Genomic DNA, 21,756 nt, shown 5'->3' with positions numbered 1-21,756 from the left:
GTGCCACGATCGATCTGGGCCTTGTTCTGTGAGCTGCTTGGTGCATGTGGCATGAACTATCGATCTGCTTTGGTTTGTCCCTTAAGAAAATGGGTTGTGAGGGGGTAATGCTGTAGCCGTGCCGCTCCAGGAGGTAAAGCGGCGTCTGTAGGAAAGGCCGGCATCTTTAGTTAGACATGGGGGGCAGCCGGGGGAGTCCTGCAGGCCCGAGAAAAGGCATTAACTTCCTACAACGCTTGCTTCTGCTACGGTTTTCCTCATCTTAAAACAGGCAGCTGACGTGAAAGGGCAAAGCGCACGAAGCCTCGGCCGGACCCACCGGTTCTCCAGCCTGACGCGACGGAAACGGCGCGAGTGCGGCTCGCCTCAGCCTGGCTGCCCGCCCGCCTCCCCTCGGCGGCGCCGGTACCGGCCATCCGCGGCGCCGCTGCTCGCTGCCGAGCGCTCCTCCCTCGGCCGGGCCGCCCCGGCGGCGGCAGCGGGACGGCGGTGACCGGCTCGGGGCCCCCCGGCCCGGCCTCCCCCGGCCCCAGACAAAGGCGCCCGCCCTGCGCCGGGAGCGGCTCCCGTCATGGCGGGCCGCGCCCTCCCACCGCCTCGGCCCCGCCCCCGCCGCCCTCTCATTGGCCCGCTGCTGTGAGGGCGTATGTCTTTCGCGTCTCTATTGGCAGAGCGGGTTAACATGCCGGGGAGCTCACCAATGGCGCCCGAGAGTTCAAGTTGGTGACAGAAGAGCCTGAGAAGACGATTGGCTTGGCGAGCGCGGAGTCCCGCCTGCGGAGAGCGGAGCGGCTCGGAGCAGGCGTTTAAAGATGGCGGCAGCGGCGCGGAGCGGCGGGCGGCGTTGGTGAAGCGGGCGAGCTGGCCCTCGCCCCGCCGCGGAGGTGCGGCAGGGACGCCGGGCATGGCTCAGGTGGGTGCCGGCGCCGCGGGGCGGCGGGGAGGGCGTGTGCGAGTGGGCCCCTGCGGCCCGGTCGCGGCGGCGCGGGCAGTCACCGCTCCGTCCCCACAGGCCGCGGCGCCTGCGGGGGCCGCCGGGCCCGCCGCGCTCCTGGCTGCTGCGTGGGGCCGGCGGGCGCCGCGGCGGGGGAGCCGCGAGGAGCCGTTCCCCGAGCGGCGGGGGCGAATGCACCCACGTCCTGCCGCCGGAGCGGGCGAGGGGCTGCCCTGCCGGCGGCTGCTGCCGTGAGGCGCTTCCCGCCGCCCCGGCTGGGCCGTCCTTCCCTCACAGCCAGCGCTTTGGTTTGCTTAGGGTGGGTTTTCTTGTTGTGGGGCGGTTTGGTTGTTTGTTTGTTTTGGGGGGGGGGGGGGTCCTGCCCGCCCCCAGCCCCCTCCCTGCCCGCTCCCGCCGTGCGACTGCGTTCAGGGTAGCAGGAGGGGAAGCGCCATGCCTTGTCAGCGGGGCGGCGGGGGGCATCGCTGCGGCCCGAGGCTGTGCAGCGCCCCGCGGCTCGCCGCGCCCCTGCCTGTCGTGGGGCGAGGGGCGGCTTCCACCAGACACATCCGCTGACTGGGGGGGAGAACGGGCCTCTCCTCCCCTGCAAAGTTAGGAAGGAGAGGCAGCCCTGCACCAGCGTGTGCGGGCGCCCGTCTGCTTCAGTTCTGGTACGGTGAAGATAATGCGGTGTAGCCGTCCCTAACTCTCAGGATTCTTTTTCTTGTGTTCCTTTTATTAACAGGGAAGTACAGTTATACCTTTCTCTCCGTTATCTCGTTCAGTCTCTAAAAGGTTTGTTCTCCTAACTTTCTTCACCTTTTTTGGCTGGAAAAGTAAAAGTCTCTCTTTTGCACCTCTCCCTCAGGCCCCTCTGTAAAGTCTGTTTGCCCTCCGAGAGGCTGGGCCCCCTGACATCCAGGCATCGCGCCCTCCTGAACCGGGACTGAGGGCTGGCTGAGTGAACCCGTTCGATTTCATTGCTCCCTTAGCTTGTGAGTTACAGACGTTGGAGTTAGATCTGTAATTTTTCTTTTGTAAGCGTACCTCTTCTCCCTTCTGTTTAGGTATCTAAACTTAAGGGTTCCTGTTTTTAATTCTGGATGAGGCGTTAGGTCACTGGTAGTTTTGTGCAGCTCCTTTTGATTACCAGGATTATTTTGCTTTTTTGGAGAATGAGAGGAGAATTTAGTTCCTTATGGCTGTTGCTTTTCTTTACAAGTAAGAAGCTAATTGCGATGTGAAAGGAAGAATACTTTTTTCTTCTTCCTCGGTTCTGATTTGCAGATCTTTTAAAAAACGGTTTCTTGTTTTACGTAATTGGTTGAAACCATCTAAACCCTGCTAGAAAACTGGTCAAGCTATAAAAGCAGTAATTGTTTTGCCATTTCTGAGGATGCTTTTCCAAAATAAGGTCCTCTGCTCGTTCTGAAATGGGATGAAGTCTTATGAATTGGCGAAGTTCTTCAGCCATGTCTGTGTTTGCCACTGATAATGTTATGGTTGGGCCCTGGCTGCCTTTTCTCAGACTGCCTTGGTGACTTACACAAAGTGGTTCTTTCCTTCAGAATCTTTCTATTCTAAAGCTGGTAACAGGGAGGGAAATGAGTTCCTGTGTGTAGTAGTTAATTTACAGAATATTTTTCTTTTGAGACTTCCTGTTCTGGTTTAAACAAAATAAATTCAGTCTCCTTGATTCTTGGGGTTTTTTAGCAGTTGATAATAAGTAGGATTAACTTATTTTTAGGACTGAACATATCAAAAAGATAAAATAGGTATAGGTATAATAAAAAGGTGGTAGATGATCGTGAGTGAGTAATTACTGTGATAAGGGTTAAAGCTGAGTCGATCTTCAAGCATGGTCAATGCCTCATAAATTCTGCTCTGCAGAGTTGCCATTTGGAGCCGGAGGGTGAGGAAGACTTTGTATTTGAATAGCAAATAAGGGGAGTTTGGTCAGAGCCACTCTTCCTTTTGAGGTCCACTGAATGCGAAGTAAGGAGTTTCTGACAGTTGCTTTTTAATCCAGTTGCTTTTTAAAAGTGATTTTTGGAGAGAGAATCTGTGGTACTCTGCTCCTTGTTCCCGATTGCAGCTACAGGTATTCATGAAGAAAATATGTTCTTTATTGAACTTGCTTCTAAGACTGCTGACGTGCTCTACAGTGAGTAGAGTTTGGGCAGTGCTGGTTACAAATTTTAAGCGTCTGTTTTTCTCTTGTCTGAAAAAGAGATACCCTTTTCTCTGTGTGCTTTTGATCTATCTGTTCTAATTGCAGGAACAGGCAGTGGTACTTATTAAACAAAGAAGTGGTTAGGTGTTTTTTTTGTTCTGCCTTCAAAGAGCATCTGTAAGACAACCAAGCCAAGATACTGCTTTTGTTGGGACCTGTGCAGTTTGCTACGTTATGTTTTGATGTCCACCATGTATGTTTCTTTGAGTTTACTTTGTGACATGAAATTTTCTCAAAATAAGAGCAAGCAATTAAAAATGTGAAATATCTGTGTATTGGTGATCTGTAGAACATGAGCTGTGCATTCATATTTCCAGCAGTTCACCCCGAGTCCCTTCAGTGTGTTGTACTGGCTGTCACAGCTGTCAGTGGTGTTCTGTATCTTTTTAAAGAGTCCTTATGGAAACTGTCGATGGAACTTGGTGGAGCCCTGGAGAATAAATTCTGTTCTTTCAGGGCAAGTTAATTAAGGATGACAGTAGGCAGACCAGCTTATGCTGTATTCTGATATTACATGACCTAGCGTGCTAAGTCTGTTTTTATACATGGTTGTTGGCTTCCCCTGATCTAAGGTCTGTTTGGCTGTTTTTAACCTACAGGCTCATCTAAGTCATCCTTTTAGGTTTCATCCCTTCTTTCTTTCTTTTAAAATACCTGATACCTAAGGGAAATTCCTTATTGGTTTTGATGTGTTGGTGGTTTTTTTTTCCCAGCCCCTGGTATAAAGGGCATATTGTAACATCAGTTGGCAAAAAAGTAGATGGGAATTGGACCTGTGTTACTCTACTTCTCCCTGGCTTTTTGTAGCTTATAGGAAGGTATTGTGGGCCACTGTAACTGTAGAGCTGCCAGACTCTGTTATCTTACCCTCGGGATGTGGCAGGTTTATGGCTAGAAATGCAAAAGTTAGTTTAAACTCATCTTGGTCTAGTACTTTTTTCTGGCCACAGTATGTGTACTGATTAGTAGACAATTGCTGGCAGTGATTTGGTATGTGATTCATTATTTCAAGGCCAACAAGAATTTCATTGTTAATAGTGCTTGAATATGTTAACAAGACATCTTTTCTGCAAAGAGCGGAGGTGTATTATCAGCGAACTGCCAAAGCTAGGCAGGTAAACATTCATTTATTGTGTTTTGACATTGGTGGTGTTAAAACACTCTTTAGCATAGGAACAGGACATGTATCAGGCGTGTGGAAACTGCATTGTCGATCACATCTTACAACTTGTCAAAAATAGTCCTTCTAGTTGGACCAGGTAGCTCCTTGATCATATGGGAAGGTAGCGCTCTTTCAAATTCTAGAATACCAATTTCATTATTTTGTTTTTGTGTAAATTAGTTCTGTTTGCTCTTTTAAAGAGTCTTCTACAGGCTCTAAGGGGGTAAAATTAGCTTGCTTAGGCATTTAGTTTTCAGGAGTTGCTGAACTTGTACTGTGTCTTTTGATTCTTTTGTTCAGAATTAACAATGAAGACACTAATGATTTATTGTGAAGAATGTAATAATCTGTCATTCACCATTTTTTTTTCTTTTTTAATCTGAGGATGAGGAGGGTTATTAGACAAATACATTTCTAGAGGTGTTCTGTATAACATTAGGTGTTTCAGAACCTATTGAAAGAAGAAGGAATTGATCACTGCTCAGGTGATTGTATGATCATCTTGTGGGATGGAATGGATTTAAATATGTAGAACTGCTTGTCTTACTGGTGAATGAGCTGGTTTTCATTCTGGAAGGTAATATGTTTGTATCGGAGAAGATGGGATTATTTTAGAGCTTTATCAAAATGGAGTATTTTTTCTTAGTAATTCTACAACGCATGTCAAGCTCAGCGTCTTGAATGTGTCGGTTTTGAGTAAATTTGAAAAAAAAAAAAACCCAAAAAACCACCACAAAATGCAAACTATTCTGCTACCCCAGAAAAACTTTCTTTATTGCCAAATCACTAAAATAAGAGTCTGCTCTGTTGTATATTTTGCTTTCTTCCAGCTTCCAGGTAGGTAGTTTCTGTATGCTGTTGAATTTTAATTGATCCCATTATAACTCCTGATTCCCAGCTTCCTGCCTTGCCCCAGTTGGTGTTTGGATATTGCTTTTGCTTTGTTCTGTCTGGGCTGGCGTAGAGATACATTAGAGAATTATATTTGGCTTCTCTAAGTCCCTCATGACAACCCAGACGTTCTGCCCCATTGCCTTCAAATGTGACACAGCAGTGCTAAGGACTCGGAGTTGATCTTTCTAGAATGCTTGGGTAGGCTTTCTCTGCTACCTGGAAATACTCGGAACAGAGAAGATTCAGCCAGCTGGCTGTCTTGGGCAGAGTAACACTGCTTTATTTCTAGCTGGTAGGAGGATTTAAGCCCAGTTTGGGGTGGTACGGAGGGACTTGGAGAAACCAAAATAGCAGGTAAGAAATTACGCTTCCTTTCCCCAGATGCTTGTAGTCCTGCAGAGATGACAAAAGTATAATTGAAGAAGCCATCATAGACATGGTAGAAAGAACCCACTTAATGTAAAAACCAAACAAATAACCCCAAAACACACACCTCCCCTACCTCCAGTAAAATTTCCTAGAGCAATTAAATATTTTTGCCAGGTTAGATTACCTAAAACATTGGCTTCTAAATGCCTTCCAGAATTCATTTGATGCTATGATTAATTTGATTAATGCTATTAATCTAGTCCTGAATTCCTCCCACATAACAAATATATAGTCCATAATAGTATGGAAAATAAGATCAAATGTCTAATATCTGATTATCATTTTGTGTGAGTTTTCAGTAAATTATGAGACTTCCTGTTAAAACTTCCAGTGAGATTTCAAAAATATCTAATAACTTAAACTTTCAAAAAGCTATATGTCTTAGAAGACCATAGTTGTTAAAATCTAGTTGGTTTTGCAAATTATCTTTAACTGTAAGCTAATTATCCTTTTTGCTGTGTGGGTAAGTATGGCTCGAATATCAGGTTATTTTAAATAATGTGAGAATCCCCCCAAATGCACGGTTTTTTGTATGGTCCCTACAAATGCCATGCTTAATGCCCTGCCTGCTAACCAAGCAGAGATAGTCAACAAATTATCCAGGCAACTATGCATAGGCAAATTCTTGTGCTGGTGTACAGTTCAAGCAGTAAAACCAATCTGATTTCAGCCTCATTCAAAAAGGTATCAAGGTACCCTGCTTTTTTCACTGTAAAAATGTCACTCTTACTTATACTTGAAGTTTATGCTGGAAGGAGTGACATTTTTTCTTTTTGCCTGGGATACTATTTCTGTTTGTTTGGGGTTTTTTTTCCTGTGACAAAGATTTCTTTTTTTTTTTTTCTTCTTCTTCTTGTAGGTTGAAAGAAGAAAGGGAGACCTGCTTGTCCAATGAAGATGCAGTCTTAGTCTTCAGCTATTTAAGCTGAATGCATTGTGATTTCCAATAATTGAGACAGTGATTCTGAAAGCTGTCTACATTAATGAAAAGAACAATGTAGTCAGCTTAACTGAATCATCAGTGTTGCATGTTGAATAGAACATGATAAACCAATCTTGATGGACTTACGCATGTTAGGAGTATAGATATAAACATTTATTAAAGCATTGTTTTTTTAAAAAAAGGTAGTTTAAAAATGGAGACGTATGAAAATGTACCACCCCTCCCTAAAGAACCTGCAAGAGAAATGAATGCGGAGAATCATACTTGTCCCCCACCTCTGCCGCCTAATGAACAGCCTCCACCACCTCCCCTGCAAACGTCCAGTGACGCAGAGGTAATGGACGTTGGCTCTGGTGGTGATGGACAGTCAGATACCCCTGCTGGGGACACGCACAGTATCTGCAGAACACAGCTTCTCACAAAGGGATCTGCCTGCTACAAAAGTCGTCTTATAATAGACCCTAACAGTAGTGACCAAAGCCCAAGAACTGCTCGTCATGCACCTTCAGTTCGAAAGTTCACCCCAGATCTTAAGTTACTTAAAGATGTAAAGATTAGCGTTAGCTTTACAGAAAGCTGCAAAAGCAAAGATAGGAAAGTTCTGTACACTGGAGTTGAGCAGGATTACAAGGCAGATGCAGATTTTGGTGTTAGTAATGTCAATGGGGATTTGCATGTTTGTCCTTTTGGTGGTAGTAATGGTAAAGCTGTAGGAATAGGGGGTGAAAACGATGACAAGAAGGATGATGAGAATGATATTGATCAGGAAAAGAGAGTGGAATATGCAGTTCTGGATGAGCTAGAAGATTTTACCGACAATTTGATGGAAATAGATGAAGAAGGAGGAGGGTTCACATCTAAAGCAATCGTTCAAAGAGATAAAGTGGATGAAGAAACCTTGAATTACTCGTATGAGGTAAGTAAATCCACAGGTTTTTGGTGGGTAAGAGGTTTCCAAGTGGCTAGGAAAAAAGTATGTAAAGATGTTCGCTGAAATAGTTTCTTCTACAAATGTGCAGTACTTGAGTCAAAAATGCAGAATTTTCAGAGGCAGAACTTCGGCTGAAAACTTTTGTGAAATACGTTGGTCAGACTTCCGAGTTGTGTGGCAGCTTCTATAGTCTTGTTTAGAAATAACATTCAAAAGGCTTCTTAGTGACTGCAGCTCATTTTGTCATGAAAAATAACAGTTCTCACTTACAAAAACTTATTTTCTTATTTTTCAGTCTTTTTACTAGGATCATTGGAAATTTCTAGTTTCTCTCTGTATGGAAGTACATAGAGAAAATGCATACTTTTTCTTTGCGAGGGGAAGGGGAGGTTAGTAGACCCAGAAGGGTGGTGTCTGATGAAGTCTCTTTCAGGATGACTTTGATAATGATGTGGATGCTCTGCTGGAGGAGGGTCTTCGAGCACCCAAGACAAGGAGACTAGAAAATGAGAAATATGGTGGTGAAAGTGATCACCAGTCTGATGGAGAAACAAGCGTGCAGCCAATGATGACCAAAATTAAAACTGTACTTAAAAGTAAGTTAATGTTCATTAAATATCTGTAACTTTTTTGTGTGGCTTATGTCTGTAGAACAAAAGTATATCAGCAAGCAAAGTTCAGGATAGCAGTTCTTGTGAAATGGTTAATGTGTTACAGAACTGTATTGTTTGAAGGATTCTTACTATAGGATATGATTTTTCACGTTCCTGAACAGTGAAGTTGATTTTTAGGAGTGCTTTTGATCTTCATCTGTTGTATGTAATGAGAATGTATTTTAGTGTGTGGATTTGTCAAAAGTTATGAAGAATGTTACCTCAGTGGTGAGGAGGTGAACAAGGATGATCCGTTCTTTTGTCTCCAATACTGTGAAACTGGTGACAACTGTTTGTGGTCGTTGTGAACTTCTTCCTACTTCAGTTACAGAACTTCTGTTGTTGAAATTGCTCTATGTGAAGTCTTTATGCATGTGATACTAGCTAAAAAAAATCATTAGGAAAGTCAGTGGCTTACATGTACCAAGTTTCATCGTGTAAATGTTACAAACTACCGATAAAGAAGAGCTAAGAATGTGAACCAATCCAGAAGAATGTAACTGAAAATAGTCTGAATTAGAATTAAAATTTGAACCTGCTCTAGAGGAGTATTTTACAGCTTCGCTATATTCTGAAATAAGAAACCAAATGGTTTTTCCCTCCAAAATTTTATACTAATACAGGATTACCAAGAGGCTCCTAGCTAAGATGAGTCTGGTCTCTGATTTCTGGAATAGAAAGGAGTGAGGCCATTAACTTTAGTGTGAGCATAAACATTTTACTGCAATATTGGTTTTTTTGCTATGCAATTCTTCATATTGGCATATTGTACTCTAATTTCAGTCTTGTTTTCTGGAAGAAGTAGTATTCTTGATGGCTAAGATATTTAAGTATAAAGGCTTGTAGACTTGATCCTGGTTTGTGCTTACGCTGAAAAATATAATAGGAAAGCCTTAGCTTACAGTCTAACCCGCTGCTGGCTGTTTGGGTCTGCGGGTCTAGTGGTATCTCAATGCAAATTTGTCCCTGAGTGTCAAGTGCAAAAATTTTTAATAGAAAACGCAGTTGTTTCAAAAGCAGGTATGACTTTTCAAGTAAATATAGTGGTGCTTGTGATGATACAAGTACCTAAAGAAGACTAAAGAGAAGAGAAAGTTCACTGGTGAAACAAACAAATCATTCCGTATAAAAATTAGTGCTGCTACTGCTTTTCAGTTGAAAACATAATGGAATCTGTAATTTTGCAGGATTTAATGTGCTTTGGAAGCATATGCCTTTTTATTAAAGCGAAACAGAATCTTTCTACAAAACTCTTTTAGTCTTGTTTCAGTGTCATTTTATCCTTTGAGACAGAAAAAGCAACAAAAATAAAAACCTTAATTCTTTTTCTGTTCTTCTAAGCAGTCTGTCCAAGTTTAAAGTGATTCTTTGCTTTAAAGGTCGTGGCCGCCCTCCTACAGAGCCTTTGCCAGATGGATGGATCATGACATTCCATAACTCGGGCATTCCTGTATATCTGCACAGAGAATCTAGAGTTGTTACCTGGTCTAGACCTTACTTCTTGGGAACAGGAAGCATAAGGGTGAGAGCTGTCAATTACTTAAATACTTACTGAGATTTGAAAATGAGATGTGTTCCTGCAAACAAACTCCTCTGTCTCTGAAAATATGATACGATTTTTCTTAGTGTTTTGTTTCTCCATTTTTGCAATGAGTTTGGGCAATTAAAGTGAATGAGATGGTCTTATTTGGTGCCTTCGTTGTTCTAGCATATGGCTGCAAAATGTTGGTTTTATTCCACCATTAAATATATTGAGATCATTTATTTGTAGCTATAAACTAGCCTGAGCCGTGGCTTACGGTCCACATTTACAGAAGTAAGGATGTGACGTTCGAGAACCCAAGGAATCTGCAGAAATTGGATTTAATGTTGTGGGCTTAAACCCCAAGAGAGCTCAATGGATTTTATGAAAGCATGTAGCACTTGCATGTAATTGAACAGAATATAATTTGGATCTAAAACAGCAAACACGCTTTGAAGGTTAGTATCAGTGTTACACAGTGCCAAGATACCGTAGGAGCGGATGTACTCGGATCTTGAATAGAATAAGACTGCTGACCAAAGAGAAGCTTGAGCCTAGACTAAATAAAAGTAACTTCCATCTTGATTATATCTTCTAGTTTTTGAATTTTGCTTTTGGTGACCTTGAGGTACTGAAACCTTCTGTACTGTTTTATATTTGCAGAAACATGATCCTCCCCTTAGTAGCATTCCCTGCTTGCATTACAAAAAAATGAAGGAAAATGAGGAAAGGGAACAAAACAATGACATAACCCCAAATGGGGAAGTATCACCTGTAAAGCACCTAGATAAATCTTCGGAACTGGACTGCCAAACAGAAGAACCAGATTCTACTGCTGCTGATTCTGGGCCTTTAGATGACAAAGACGCCTCAGGGGGAGATGCAGCACAAGGAGCCTTAGGACAAGTTAAGGCCAAAGTTGAAGTATGTAAAGATGAATCTGTAGGTATGTATGGAAAGTGGAGTCCTTTCTTGGCCAGAGTTGGGGTAGTGGCATTTGGGATACGTATGCTTTATTCCAGACTCGGCAACTGAATAATACCTTGCCTGAGATCAAGTGGTCAGTTGTCTTTCTGCATGGTTTTTCATACGCAGAGATCTGGAGAAATAGATCCAGTTATTAGAAATCAATTTGGATTTAAACAGGAAGAGGCGCGTACAGTGGAGATTTTTGCTGAAGACTTGATAGGTCACATGCAGAGGTTTTACACACAAAAATGTGAAAATTTTGGAAGTTTAGTCCTGTAGTCTTTATCTCAGTTTCAGAATAAATTAAGTCAATATGTACGTATGAATTGCTGTTGTCAGGTGTGTTTGTGCAACTTCTTTAAATAGACTTTTCTATACAGTCTCTATATTGGCTGAATTATATCTATTTTCAGTACGACCTCTTAAGATGAATGGTGCAGTTAAACTAGATTTGCTTATTTGCACAAGCCTAGCAGAGCAAGTTCTGCGAATATAATTGCACTCGTGCAAAGGGGTGTGATGCTTCATTATTTTATTTGTGCAAGTCTGATAGCTTTTATACAAAAAGCTGCCTAAAGAAGTCATGCCAAAAGCACTGCCAAACTTAGAGGAACTTAGAGAGAAAGCTCACGTGCCACTTACCATGACTGCGTACCCAAGAGTATTATCATCCATGTAAATTACTGCTGCTCAGAATACTGATAGGGATAAAACTTGTCCTTGTCATTACACGTCCTGTTCAGTCCAACAACCATGCCAAAAGATGTCAGAAAAAAACCATCATCAATATTTAGCAGCAAAACTGAAACCAGTAAGCACTTATTTTCTACGTGAAGTTCACCTGTCTATCTCTCTCTTTAAATAGGATCTGTTCTGTATTACTGAAAAAAATACTGAGTGATCAAGTATAAGCGTGACTTGCATTTGGAATTCCTTGTGGAAGGAAACAATGCCAGCAGCTTGCTGTTGTTTGTTTACATCTTGGGATGCTGCTCCTTATTTTTGCTGATTATATCTGCAGAAATATCCTATAAAGGAGAAGCAGCTGTACTTCAAGGGGGGTGGTCTTTTAGTACTCTGTATGTGAAAATGAATGTGTTAAGTTCTGCTTAGAGGCCAGCAGATATTCATGGAGTTCGTGGAGCATCATTATGTAGTGTTTCATGGTACACTGTTTAATAAATAGGCAGCAATAGTCAGTTTTGGCTTCAGGAAACTGAGGCCAATAGCATAACTACTGTTACTCACTGTATACCTTGTTTCAGGTAATGAGAAGGTGAATAGGTGATTAAGTAGAGCAATTACTAGTGTTTTGTTACAATTTGTGTTGGGTATTATGCTGGTTAGGGCTTAGTAGAATCTTCAAGCGACAGAACAAAATGTTTGGGGTTTGGTTTGTTTTCCAATTTGCACAAATGTTTTGCATTTGACCCAGTAACAGGAAAACTTCTAATTAGTTGTGTTAGTGTAAAATAGCATCTTAACCTTGAGTATGTGAACTAAAGCCACTACTTTTGCTCCTAGTCTAAGAAAATAATTATAACATGTTTAAAACAGTGGAAGTAGTGAACTTAATGCTTGCTCAGTGGTAAAGCAGAGAGAGTAACTTGCTTGTGTTTCTTAGATCTGGAAGATTTTAGACGCTATCTTGAAAAGCGTTTTGACTTTGAACAAGTTACTGTAAAAAAATTCAGAACCTGGGCTGAGAGACGGCAATTCAATCGTGAAATGAAGCGGAAGCAGGCAGAATCCGAGCGGCCTATTCTGCCTGCCAATCAGAAACTCATTACCTTGTCTGTGCAAGATGCACCTACAAAGAAAGGTTGGTTTGTCTACCTGGAGTTCAAATATTCTGTATCAAAGACAAATTACAGTTCTAAGCCTGACTGAAGAAGAGTTCTTCTTGTTCTAGAATACTGTGTTCTTGGATCCATCATATTACGTAGTAAAGGAAAAATACTGTCAAAATATACTTCCTATTAAAAAGAATAATTCCTAAATTAAAGGATTTTTATATAAGGTTTCAGTCCTGGTAGCTGGTTACTACCTTCAGCTGCTTGTTACTGAAAACCCTCCTGCCTAGTCACTCAGTGCTACTGCCTCTCAGTTCTGTACCAGTTCCAGTTGGTCCCAAGTTAGGGACTGGTTACAAATGCCTGACTGATCCAGATTAAAACCTACAATTAAAAGTACAAATTTAAAGCAGTTTGATGGAAACGGTTAAGAAAGAACTGTGTGTGCAGTTGTATTCTGTGGTGTGAGGAGTGGATAGCATGCCTGATGAGAAGCTGGGTGAATTAGCTGTGTTGGCTGTGTAGCCATAGTAGCATGTTTAACTGCAGTCTGGTATTTAAAATGTCCATAGACCTGTGATTTGGGTTTTGTTCTTGTTTTGTACATTGTCATGTTTCTGGGTTTCTTCTCTTTAGCAGAATTAAAGCTTATGAGCTGCATATTGACCATTCCCTGTTACAGGGAGGTGCAGTTGAATTTTTACTTAATACACTTTATCTTAAATTATAGGTTTAGAGCTACATTGAAACCATCTAAATTACGGACTTACTTGCACTTTATCTATCTAAATCGTAACATTCTGTTCCATACTGCCATAGTGCCCACTGAGGCAGGGTTTGTGCTTTTGACTAAAGATACTGTTGCAGGGTTGTATCTGTGGCTTGCTAAACAGGATTTCCTGGGAAAACAACTGAGTGACTCTGGTTTGTGCATTTGAAGTCTATGTGCCTGTTGTTAGAAGAGAGAGATATGTGTGTTTAGGAGCAAATCAGAGGATTTCTAATTGATGGTAGCTGCCAAAAATGCTGTGCTTAGAGGTCCAGAGGCCATGGGACTGCAAACATTGAACACAGAATATTTTACTTAGCTCATAATCGGTGCACTTCCAGTTGTTGACAGAAATTTCTCAGACTTATTTCTCAATACTTTTTTCAGAGAAAATGGGCTTTGAGGTCATAATTATCCATGTCTGATTCAACAGCATTGCTTTTAATTTGAGTGGGCACTTATCCCTTATAGCTTGTAATTTATTTATATATTTATTTGTAGTAGAAATTGTCTTTTAAAGACTGGAACTACTTAGCTGTCTTCCCCCTCCCCTCCCTTTCTTTTTTTGTAGAATTCGTCATTAATCCCAATGGGAAGTCTGAAGTTTGCATACTGCATGAATATATGCAACGAGTCCTAAAGGTTCGCCCTGTTTACAATTTCTTTGAATGTGGTAAGTCTGTTAAATTTTTTAATCGACCACATGCTGTTTTGAAGGGCTTATTTCACGCTTGGATAGCTTAAAAAAAAAAAAAAAATCAAATTATGGATGTTTTTCCTAGGGTATGTCTTGAAAATCTGTTGTGAGTCAAATTCTAGCTAGGAAACTTTTTCTGTATCTTAAACATGGCTTTTGAGGATAAGAGCAATCTTATATTTAAAATAACAGTATGGCTTTTCACTTGGAAAACTGTGCCTAAGTGAAAATGGATTTGAGTAACTAATTTGTGTCTAAAAGGATGCGTCAGTGAAATATGGGCAATTACAGTTTTGCTGACTGCACAGTTAATATTTGCTTAATTTTCTTGTCATTGATGTCCAGAAAATCTGATTGTAAGGCATGTGTTGTTTTAGTGAATAATCAGAATTCTAAAAAAAAAAAAGTTAAATACTAAACCCAAATAGTTTCTGAACAGAAATACATAGGCCTTCAATTATGAAGCTGTTACGAATTTGAAAGATTTCTGCAGACATCTATGTACCCTCTCTAAAGCTGCAATAATTTGAGATATTTTTGTGGTTTTGTTCTGTTCTGGTTTTCTTCCAACTAATAAAAAATACAGTAGTTTTTTTATGTATGTAGAGTTTTAAAATCCTTTAACTGTTCAAGTTATTGTGTGTTATGATTGCTGTTATGTCATGGGGGTTCGTATTTAAATCTGGTCATCCTAAGAGATTTGTGTATGTATAAATTGATGTTAAAAATTTAAATGGAAACCAGAAATGGCAATGTAGGCAGTTTGTCTTGTGTGACTATTCTCTAAGGTCCTTGATAAATTATAACTAATATTAATGGAGAAATTACTAGTTAGGTGCAGATTGCGAAAAGTTCATGTGCTGTCGGTAGGAATTGATTTGCTATAAATGTTGACTAACTTCGCTCATAGTATTAGAAGAATGGAAATAGAAGTGTCATTCTGCTGGACTAAAAGTAACTTAAAGAATTACTTGAGACTATGTTGTTCTACGATTACGGTGGGATTTATGTGAAATGCTGGATGGATATCTGTCTTTAAAGAGCTTTTAATTTTATCCTGTTTCAGTGGTGAGAAAGGTAGTTTGGTAGTTCCTGACTTAGGCTGTACTGAGACTGTGTAAGTGATGCTAGCACTCGGAAAAACAAGAACTCGAGGAGAATTTTATTTTAGATAAACATTGTGGGGGAATGTATTTGATGCCTAACCAAGAATCTAAATGTGTTGCATATGTGGCAAATACAACTGGAATCAAATTAATGTTGGATTTTTTTTCTGTAAATTCCAGCCAGATTGCCCTGTCTAGCTGTATTTGAGATTGCTTTACAAAGTGGTGTAGTGTACGTTCCTTGCATTTTTGCTTTTGCCGGGGTTTTTTTGGGGTGCCTTATGGAGAAGGAAGAAATTACACTGTTTTCAGCAGCAGGCTTGAAAGCATTAAGTCCTGCAGTCAGCATCCAAGGAATTACAAGTCAGGCGTCTTAGTTTAGTGTGGAATCTATAATTACTCAGAATTATGTTATTCCTATATATGCATTACATAATGTAACCGAATTTTCAATATCGGAATGTGTAGCTCTTGTATTTACCCTGTGTTAGTGATGCAAAAACTTTGGAATTAACATTTGAATTCTGGCAGATTACAAATGATCTCTTAAAGCTTGAAAGTTCTTCATTTGGAAGAAGGAAGTACATGGTGGTAAGTCTCTGTTAATGGAAAACTCTTACTAGTTTTTCATACACTGTAGTAAGCAATTCTTCAGTCTTTCTGAAGAGTAAACAATTTCCATCCCTCTTGAAGCTGAAACGAAGAAGGAAACAAATCTTGATAGTGGTGTTATTTCATGTTCGGGATGAGTATTTTACATCGGGAGTTTTGCAAAACTCTCCCTCTCTTTCCTCCTCCATTTCCAGAGAACCCAAGTGAACCTTTTGGAGCCTCAGTGATTATTGATGGAGTAACTTATGGGGCAGGAACTGCCAGCAGCAAAAAACTTGCCAAGAATAAAGCTGGTAACATTTTTTCTTTCCTAATACCAACTGCCAAATTGTTTATCTGTTTTCATTTCTGCTTTGAAGATGGCCTATTTGCAGTAGTAAGTAGGAATAATTTTGTTAATAGAGAAGGTACACTTGTGTCTTTTTGGTAAAAGTGATAAATACTGTTGCAGAGACTCTTCTGACAACCCTAGGTTCAACAGTGTACTGGGATAGAAAACCACGAAGAAACTTCAGATGTTAACTTAGATGTAAACTATTGCTGTGTACCGAGTAGCGGTAAGAGGGTGTTTCTCCAATGGTTGGACCAGTAAGAACGTGTTGGGGGTTTTATATTTATACAGTCACCTGCTATATAAACACCTGGTGTGTGGATTTTAGCAAAATGTAAATCTTTGCCCTTCTTTAAAAACAAACAAAAAACCCTCAAGCTTTTGGTTGTTTTGGTTCTCTTTCTGGTAATAAAACAATTGCACTGAACTATGTATGTGATTATTAATTTGCAAGTACTTGTCTTCATTAATTAGTTCTAATTGTGTCAGTCTGTAATAAATATGTAAATAATTAAGATCTAGATGAGAATGTATCTGACACATTAGAACTTCTTACTGATCTCCAAATTTAAATGTCTTTAGCATAAGGATCAAGAAAAAAATAATTTCTCAAAATGTAAAGATGCATAATGTACCGGTAGTACTTTATGCACCTGTGAAATATGTCGGTGTGCTAAATCACCAAAAGCCAGCCCAGAAGTGTTTGTGCCTGAAAAAAAAGATATTTTTCTGTGAAAATTTAGGCAAATTCCGGGTGTGCCTTTTGTACAATACTAGGGTTCTGAGAGCCCCAGTGCTAGGGCTCGGCTGTAACAGCTAAGGGGGAAGGACAGCTCTCTGATTTCAGGCCCTAAGGGCTCTACGTCACTTTTCAAATGAGACTCCATTGTAATTTTCTTTCCTTTCATAGGCATTTGCAAAAAGCGGTTTCTTCTTGGTTTAATTAGTTGTGAGACTTTCATTATCAACTTGAACAAGTAGAATTCCCTTTTTTCCTTTAAAAAGTGCAAGTGAATATACTACTTACAAAAAGAAGATGCCCGTCGTATCTGTAAAGCTGTTCTATAATATGAGTGGATATTTCTAGGGGAGATGGGGGCTTGCTTAAAGAGTGCTTCATTCTGCTGTTTTTTCTTTACAGTCATTGTTTAAAATAAATGTAATCAAGGTGTTTGATCGTTTTCTGCAGCTCGAGCTACACTGGAAATCCTTATTCCTGACTTTGTTAAACAGACCTCTGAGGAGAAGCCCAAAGACAGTGAAGAACTTGAGGTACTGAACTCTTGCTTGCTGGCTGTCATGGAGTCTATTTTTAAAAACATTACACCTTCAATGTGAGAAATTCATAAAGTTTTCTCAGTCAGATGGAAATGTGAAATTCTTCATTTATAGCAAGATCTATGGCAATGAAAGTACTTTTTTTTTTTCTATTGGAGCTGATCAGAAAATTTACGGTGATGCAGAGAACTCATCTCTTGTTGCAACATCAGGTCACTTACTGAAGGCCTGAAATGTTCCAAGACACTGGGCTGCCGGCGCTGCCCTGGCTTCCAGAGTCCTCTGGCTGATGCCTTGAAAAGTTCAGAACTAGATGCTGTCTGGTTTTGTGCAGTCGTCTTAGAAGACCAAGAAAGAACTAAAAGTGCCCGGGTGTCCGAGACATTTTCACTTAGCTGTGAAAGCTCCTTATTGCCAGATCAGACAGCTAAAACTTCAGACTTTAAGCAGTAACATTTGAGAAAATCAAAGGAAAACTTTAAGTGGAGAGCCTGTGCTATGTTTCCAGGTATTGGAAATATTAAACAGGTAGTTGTCAGTGATGTGTTCACTTCCCATTCAGCATGTATAGACCATCAGTAGGGACTAAAGGAAAAATTGGTGATCAGCCTGAAAGGAATATTTTTGTTTCAAAAGTGTAATATGCAGAATGAGTTGTTTGTACACTTGCTTCAACTTAAAACTGTACCATATGCTCTACACGATTGAAATGGTCTTTAAGAAAACACAGAGATTATTTTTTTTCACATTGTTTTAAAATAAAATACAAAATGTTCCAATAGCTATTATGTTTTCTTTTATTAAACGACAGCATTTTGGCAAGTAGAATTTCATAATTAGTTAAATAAAATAACCTTGTCCTGAGGGAGAAAGGATGATGAAGAATTTATAAGATTGTCATTTTTATGTCCATCTTGTATAATGCAAAATTGGAGTTAAAAGAGTTACTTAAATTTCTGTCTGCAAATATATGATTGGGTGTGGCAGTCTTAACGATGTTGGTAAATACCTCCATTATGGATTTAAAAATATTTTTTTAAGTATTAAGCACAGAGGAACAGAATTTGTTTAATGTTGCGAAGGAGAGCGAGGGTTAAGAACGGTATTAAGGTCATCTCTGTGCAAAAGCTCAACAACCCTTTTCCATTCCGTTGTAGTATTTTAACCATATCAGTATTGAGGACTCACGGGTATATGAACTCACCAGTAAAGCCGGACTCTTGTCTCCGTATCAGATTCTCCACGAGTGCCTTAAAAGGTAAGGCCGCAGAGCACGGAGCCCGTTCTGCCGCTCACGGGCGCTTGGGTCGGGCGCGTTGGTTGCCGGTCCCCACAGCGGTTGTCAGGCACCTGGGCGTTTCTGGGCCGAGCTTCCCCCGCTCGCCGCGGCCGCAAGGGACGTGGTTGGATTGAGCTGGGTAACGCCGTGCCCTCCTCTAATCCCTGTGCGCTGTCTGTGCCTCTTCTGAGATTAGGATTTAGTTGTGGGACATAGAAATATATTTGGTTTTCCTTTGCACAGGCTTGCCTTTGCATTCAAGTCAAGTTACTGATCTAAAAAAGAACTCTTTATTAATGAATGCCTTACAGTTTAGTATTAATGTATCCAACTCCTTTGCAATGACTGTCAAAGGTAACTACAACCACGTCAGTTGTCTGTAATTGTACTTAGTATGTGATACTGGTTTTGTTTGTGCTTAAGAAACCATGGAATGGGTGATACATCCATAAAGTTTGAAGTGATTCCTGGTAAAAATCAGAAGAGCGAGTATGTCATGACTTGTGGCAAGCACACGGTGCGAGGCTGGTGTAAGTACAGTACTTGGCGTCACCTCTGATAATAGCTGCCTCTTTTCCTGTTCTCGGTTTGTGCGTTGCGTAGGTGCTTGTTCGGCTGTCTAGCTTGTTACGTGCTTGCTCTGCTCTTCTCTGGCGTCTCGACTTTGAATAACACAAGTAAATATTGGTGTTCATCTGATTACGTCATGTGCCAGTGCTGACACATCTTCATGATTATTTTTACAGGCAAAAATAAGAGAGTGGGGAAACAATTAGCTTCTCAGAAAATCCTACAGCTACTGCATCCACATGTGAAAAACTGGGGCTCTCTGTTGCGTATGTATGGTAGAGAGAGTAGCAAGATGGTGAAACAGGTGAACATGATTTTGTTGGATTGTAACCTACCTTGTGATTGTGCTTTTGCTTTTGTATTTTTCTGATGGTTTTTCTTTTTTAATTTAGTTACAACAAAGCTTTAATGGTATCTATTTTGGCATGATAGTGGCGCTCCCCGTCATGGTAAAGGCCCTGTGCGATTGACGAGCAATTCTCAGTTCTTCTGAATTGATTCTCGTACCTTGCTATTGCCAGAGCATGAGATGAGCGCTTTCATTGACCGTAACAATTGTGTTAATCTTGCATCGTCCAGGTCGAAATTATATAATCTAGTTAATATTTAACCGACTCGCGTAAATAGGTGTTACTACTTAAGGAAGCACAAGTATCGCAGATCAAACTTCTGCTACGGGTATGTTAATTTTTCTTTTTTTAGTCAAAAAAAGCTCATCTGTTGCTGCTTGTGGTTCTGTTGAACAGGAAACCTCTGATAAAAGCGTGATAGAGCTTCAGCAGTATGCCAAAAAGAACAAGCCAAATCTGCACATCCTGAACAAGTTACAGGAAGAAATGAAAAAATTGGCCCAAGAAAGAGTGAGTATACGCTCCCTTGCATTTATAAACAGGAGGAATGCCATGGGTCAGCTTCCTAATTATTAGAGTTTTTGCAAACTCGATTTCGGGGCAGGGGGGCTACTTTTAGAGCAGTTTTCATCTTCTCTTTTAAATGGGCTTATAACTCAATTTTACCTACTCCAGTGAATTTATTTTTAACATTAGAACAAGTTAGCTTTTCACAAAGCTTGACACACAAACTTGGCTGAAATTGTTGAAAATTGTTAAATGGTGTTGTATTATTATATTCGCTTGCTGACTGTGCAGTGGGGTTTGTTTCGTATCCTTTTAGGAGGAAACACGAAAGAAACCCAAGATGACGATAGTGGAATCGGCTCAGCCTGGTAGCGAACCTCTGTGTACCGTTGACGTGTGATGAGAAAATCTACGAGTGGGGAGCAATAACACAAATGGAGGAACTAGATTTTCAACAATTATTTAAAAATTGTTTGCTGCAGAATGCAAGATAACTTTTAAAATCCAAGCTGCTTCAGTTATGCATTGTTCTTTTTGCATCATCAGGGCAATATTACTTTTTCCTACTTTCTTTTTCTTGGTTTTTTTTTGGTTTTTTTTTGTTAATACCTCTGAGATACGTACGTTTAAAGGATTGATCATAACTATCTCTACTTGGGCAAATGCACAGGGGGCAGGCATGTTCACACAGGATAAACTCAATCAAGCACTTTTTCCTGGAAAGCCATCCATGTTGTTTGAAATGGATGTGTTTCAAGGATGAAATTCAGAGTATCTATGTACAGGTTGAAGCTGATATTATATATATACACATTCATATATATGTATAGATAAAAGAATTATATGTACATCTTCTTGTATGAACATGCCTAAAACTATTTTTGTGAAAAGTTTTGTTGCATTTCAGCACATAATAATATGCACTGATAGGACACTTTGGTGACAAATACACGACAGTGATGAGCAATGTTCCTAACGCCATAGGATTAGGCCAGTAATGCTGTTCCTTTTGTTCCGTTTTGGTTTTTGTCTCCTGCCAGGCTTAGTTATTCAAGATCACAGTATGAAGATTTTTTAACTACTTGAAAAGAACAAGTATACCTGGTAGTGTTAAGAGCAACAGGCTGGATATCCAAAATTGTTGGGGTTTATCTTAATTGAAAAGAGCCTGTGTTAGTTTACAGGTCTGTTGAAAGGGGAAAATGTGGCCCTATTGATCTGATTAAAGTAAAAACTGCAATTGGAGAGGCTGTTCTCAAAGCTTGGAGCCAAGCGCAGCTGATGATGGTTGACAGTCTGAAAATGTTTTGCCAATGAGGTGTTTAAAGACCTTCCACTCCCTTCTCCCGGCGATAAAACGCTTTCTCATTTGTTTGGAGTCAGGGTACCTCTGACTTCATCAATGAAGTCTTAATTAAACTTGCACCAGAGAAGCAAAGCATTAAAAAAAAAAAGAAAAACAAACAAACAAAAACCAAAACAACACAACCCTGAGAAATCTGAAATAACTGCAGCAATTTAGGTTTTTTAAGAAGTTTTGGGTGTTACTTTTTTAATTACATTTTTAGTTTTTAAAGAAAAAGTGTAACTTCTGCAAAGAAAATTAGAATGTAGATTTGGAATATGACATAATGAGTAGAATGAGACCATAACAGGTTATACTGATAAATAAGGAAATCACAAATATGCAATTATTATAAAATACAATCTTAGATGCTGGGCAGTACTGGGATGTCACCCGAGGCTTTGTTCGTTCAGCACAGAAGCAGCGTCCGGCGGCGGGGGGTCCGTGGC

At 40.4% G+C, this 21,756-nt stretch overlaps 1 protein-coding gene across 2 annotated transcripts; it reads left to right on the top strand.

The window, feature by feature from the left end:
* The first annotated feature begins 890 nt into the window (after nucleotides 1–890).
* Nucleotides 891–21,756, top strand: DGCR8 (DGCR8 microprocessor complex subunit). 2 transcript variants are annotated; one of them, XM_075718724.1, is made up of 14 exons: nucleotides 891–913; nucleotides 6,512–7,511; nucleotides 7,960–8,122; nucleotides 9,559–9,701; nucleotides 10,365–10,647; nucleotides 12,295–12,492; nucleotides 13,804–13,905; nucleotides 15,842–15,940; nucleotides 17,168–17,250; nucleotides 18,414–18,514; nucleotides 18,959–19,065; nucleotides 19,282–19,409; nucleotides 19,852–19,965; nucleotides 20,279–21,756. In XM_075718724.1, exons 2-14 carry the CDS (start codon nucleotides 6,789–6,791, stop codon nucleotides 20,360–20,362), a joined length of 2,328 nt encoding a protein of 775 aa, XP_075574839.1. In that variant the 5' UTR covers nucleotides 891–913; nucleotides 6,512–6,788; the 3' UTR covers nucleotides 20,363–21,756. The 2 variants fall into 2 exon arrangements, with proteins under 2 accessions (XP_075574839.1, XP_075574840.1); XM_075718725.1 differs by lacking the exon at nucleotides 12,295–12,492.

The sequence above is a fragment of the Pelecanus crispus genome, chromosome 11, assembly GCF_030463565.1.
Source record: "Pelecanus crispus isolate bPelCri1 chromosome 11, bPelCri1.pri, whole genome shotgun sequence".
Classification (NCBI taxonomy): Eukaryota; Metazoa; Chordata; class Aves; order Pelecaniformes; family Pelecanidae; genus Pelecanus; species Pelecanus crispus.
The sequence above is the reverse complement of the archived record's forward strand: the minus strand, read 5'-3'. Positions and strand labels throughout refer to the sequence as shown.

Excerpts from the sequence above, each read along its gene's own strand:
- DGCR8 (XM_075718724.1), top strand. The coding sequence starts at position 6,789 with ATGGAGACGTATGAAAATGTACCACCCCTCCCTAAAGAACCTGCAAGA. Across the intron at positions 10,648-12,294 it reads ATGTAAAGATGAATCTGTAG|ATCTGGAAGATTTTAGACGC; the intron begins GTATGTATGGAA and ends TGTGTTTCTTAG. Across the intron at positions 17,251-18,413 it reads AAGACAGTGAAGAACTTGAG|TATTTTAACCATATCAGTAT; the intron begins GTACTGAACTCT and ends ATTCCGTTGTAG.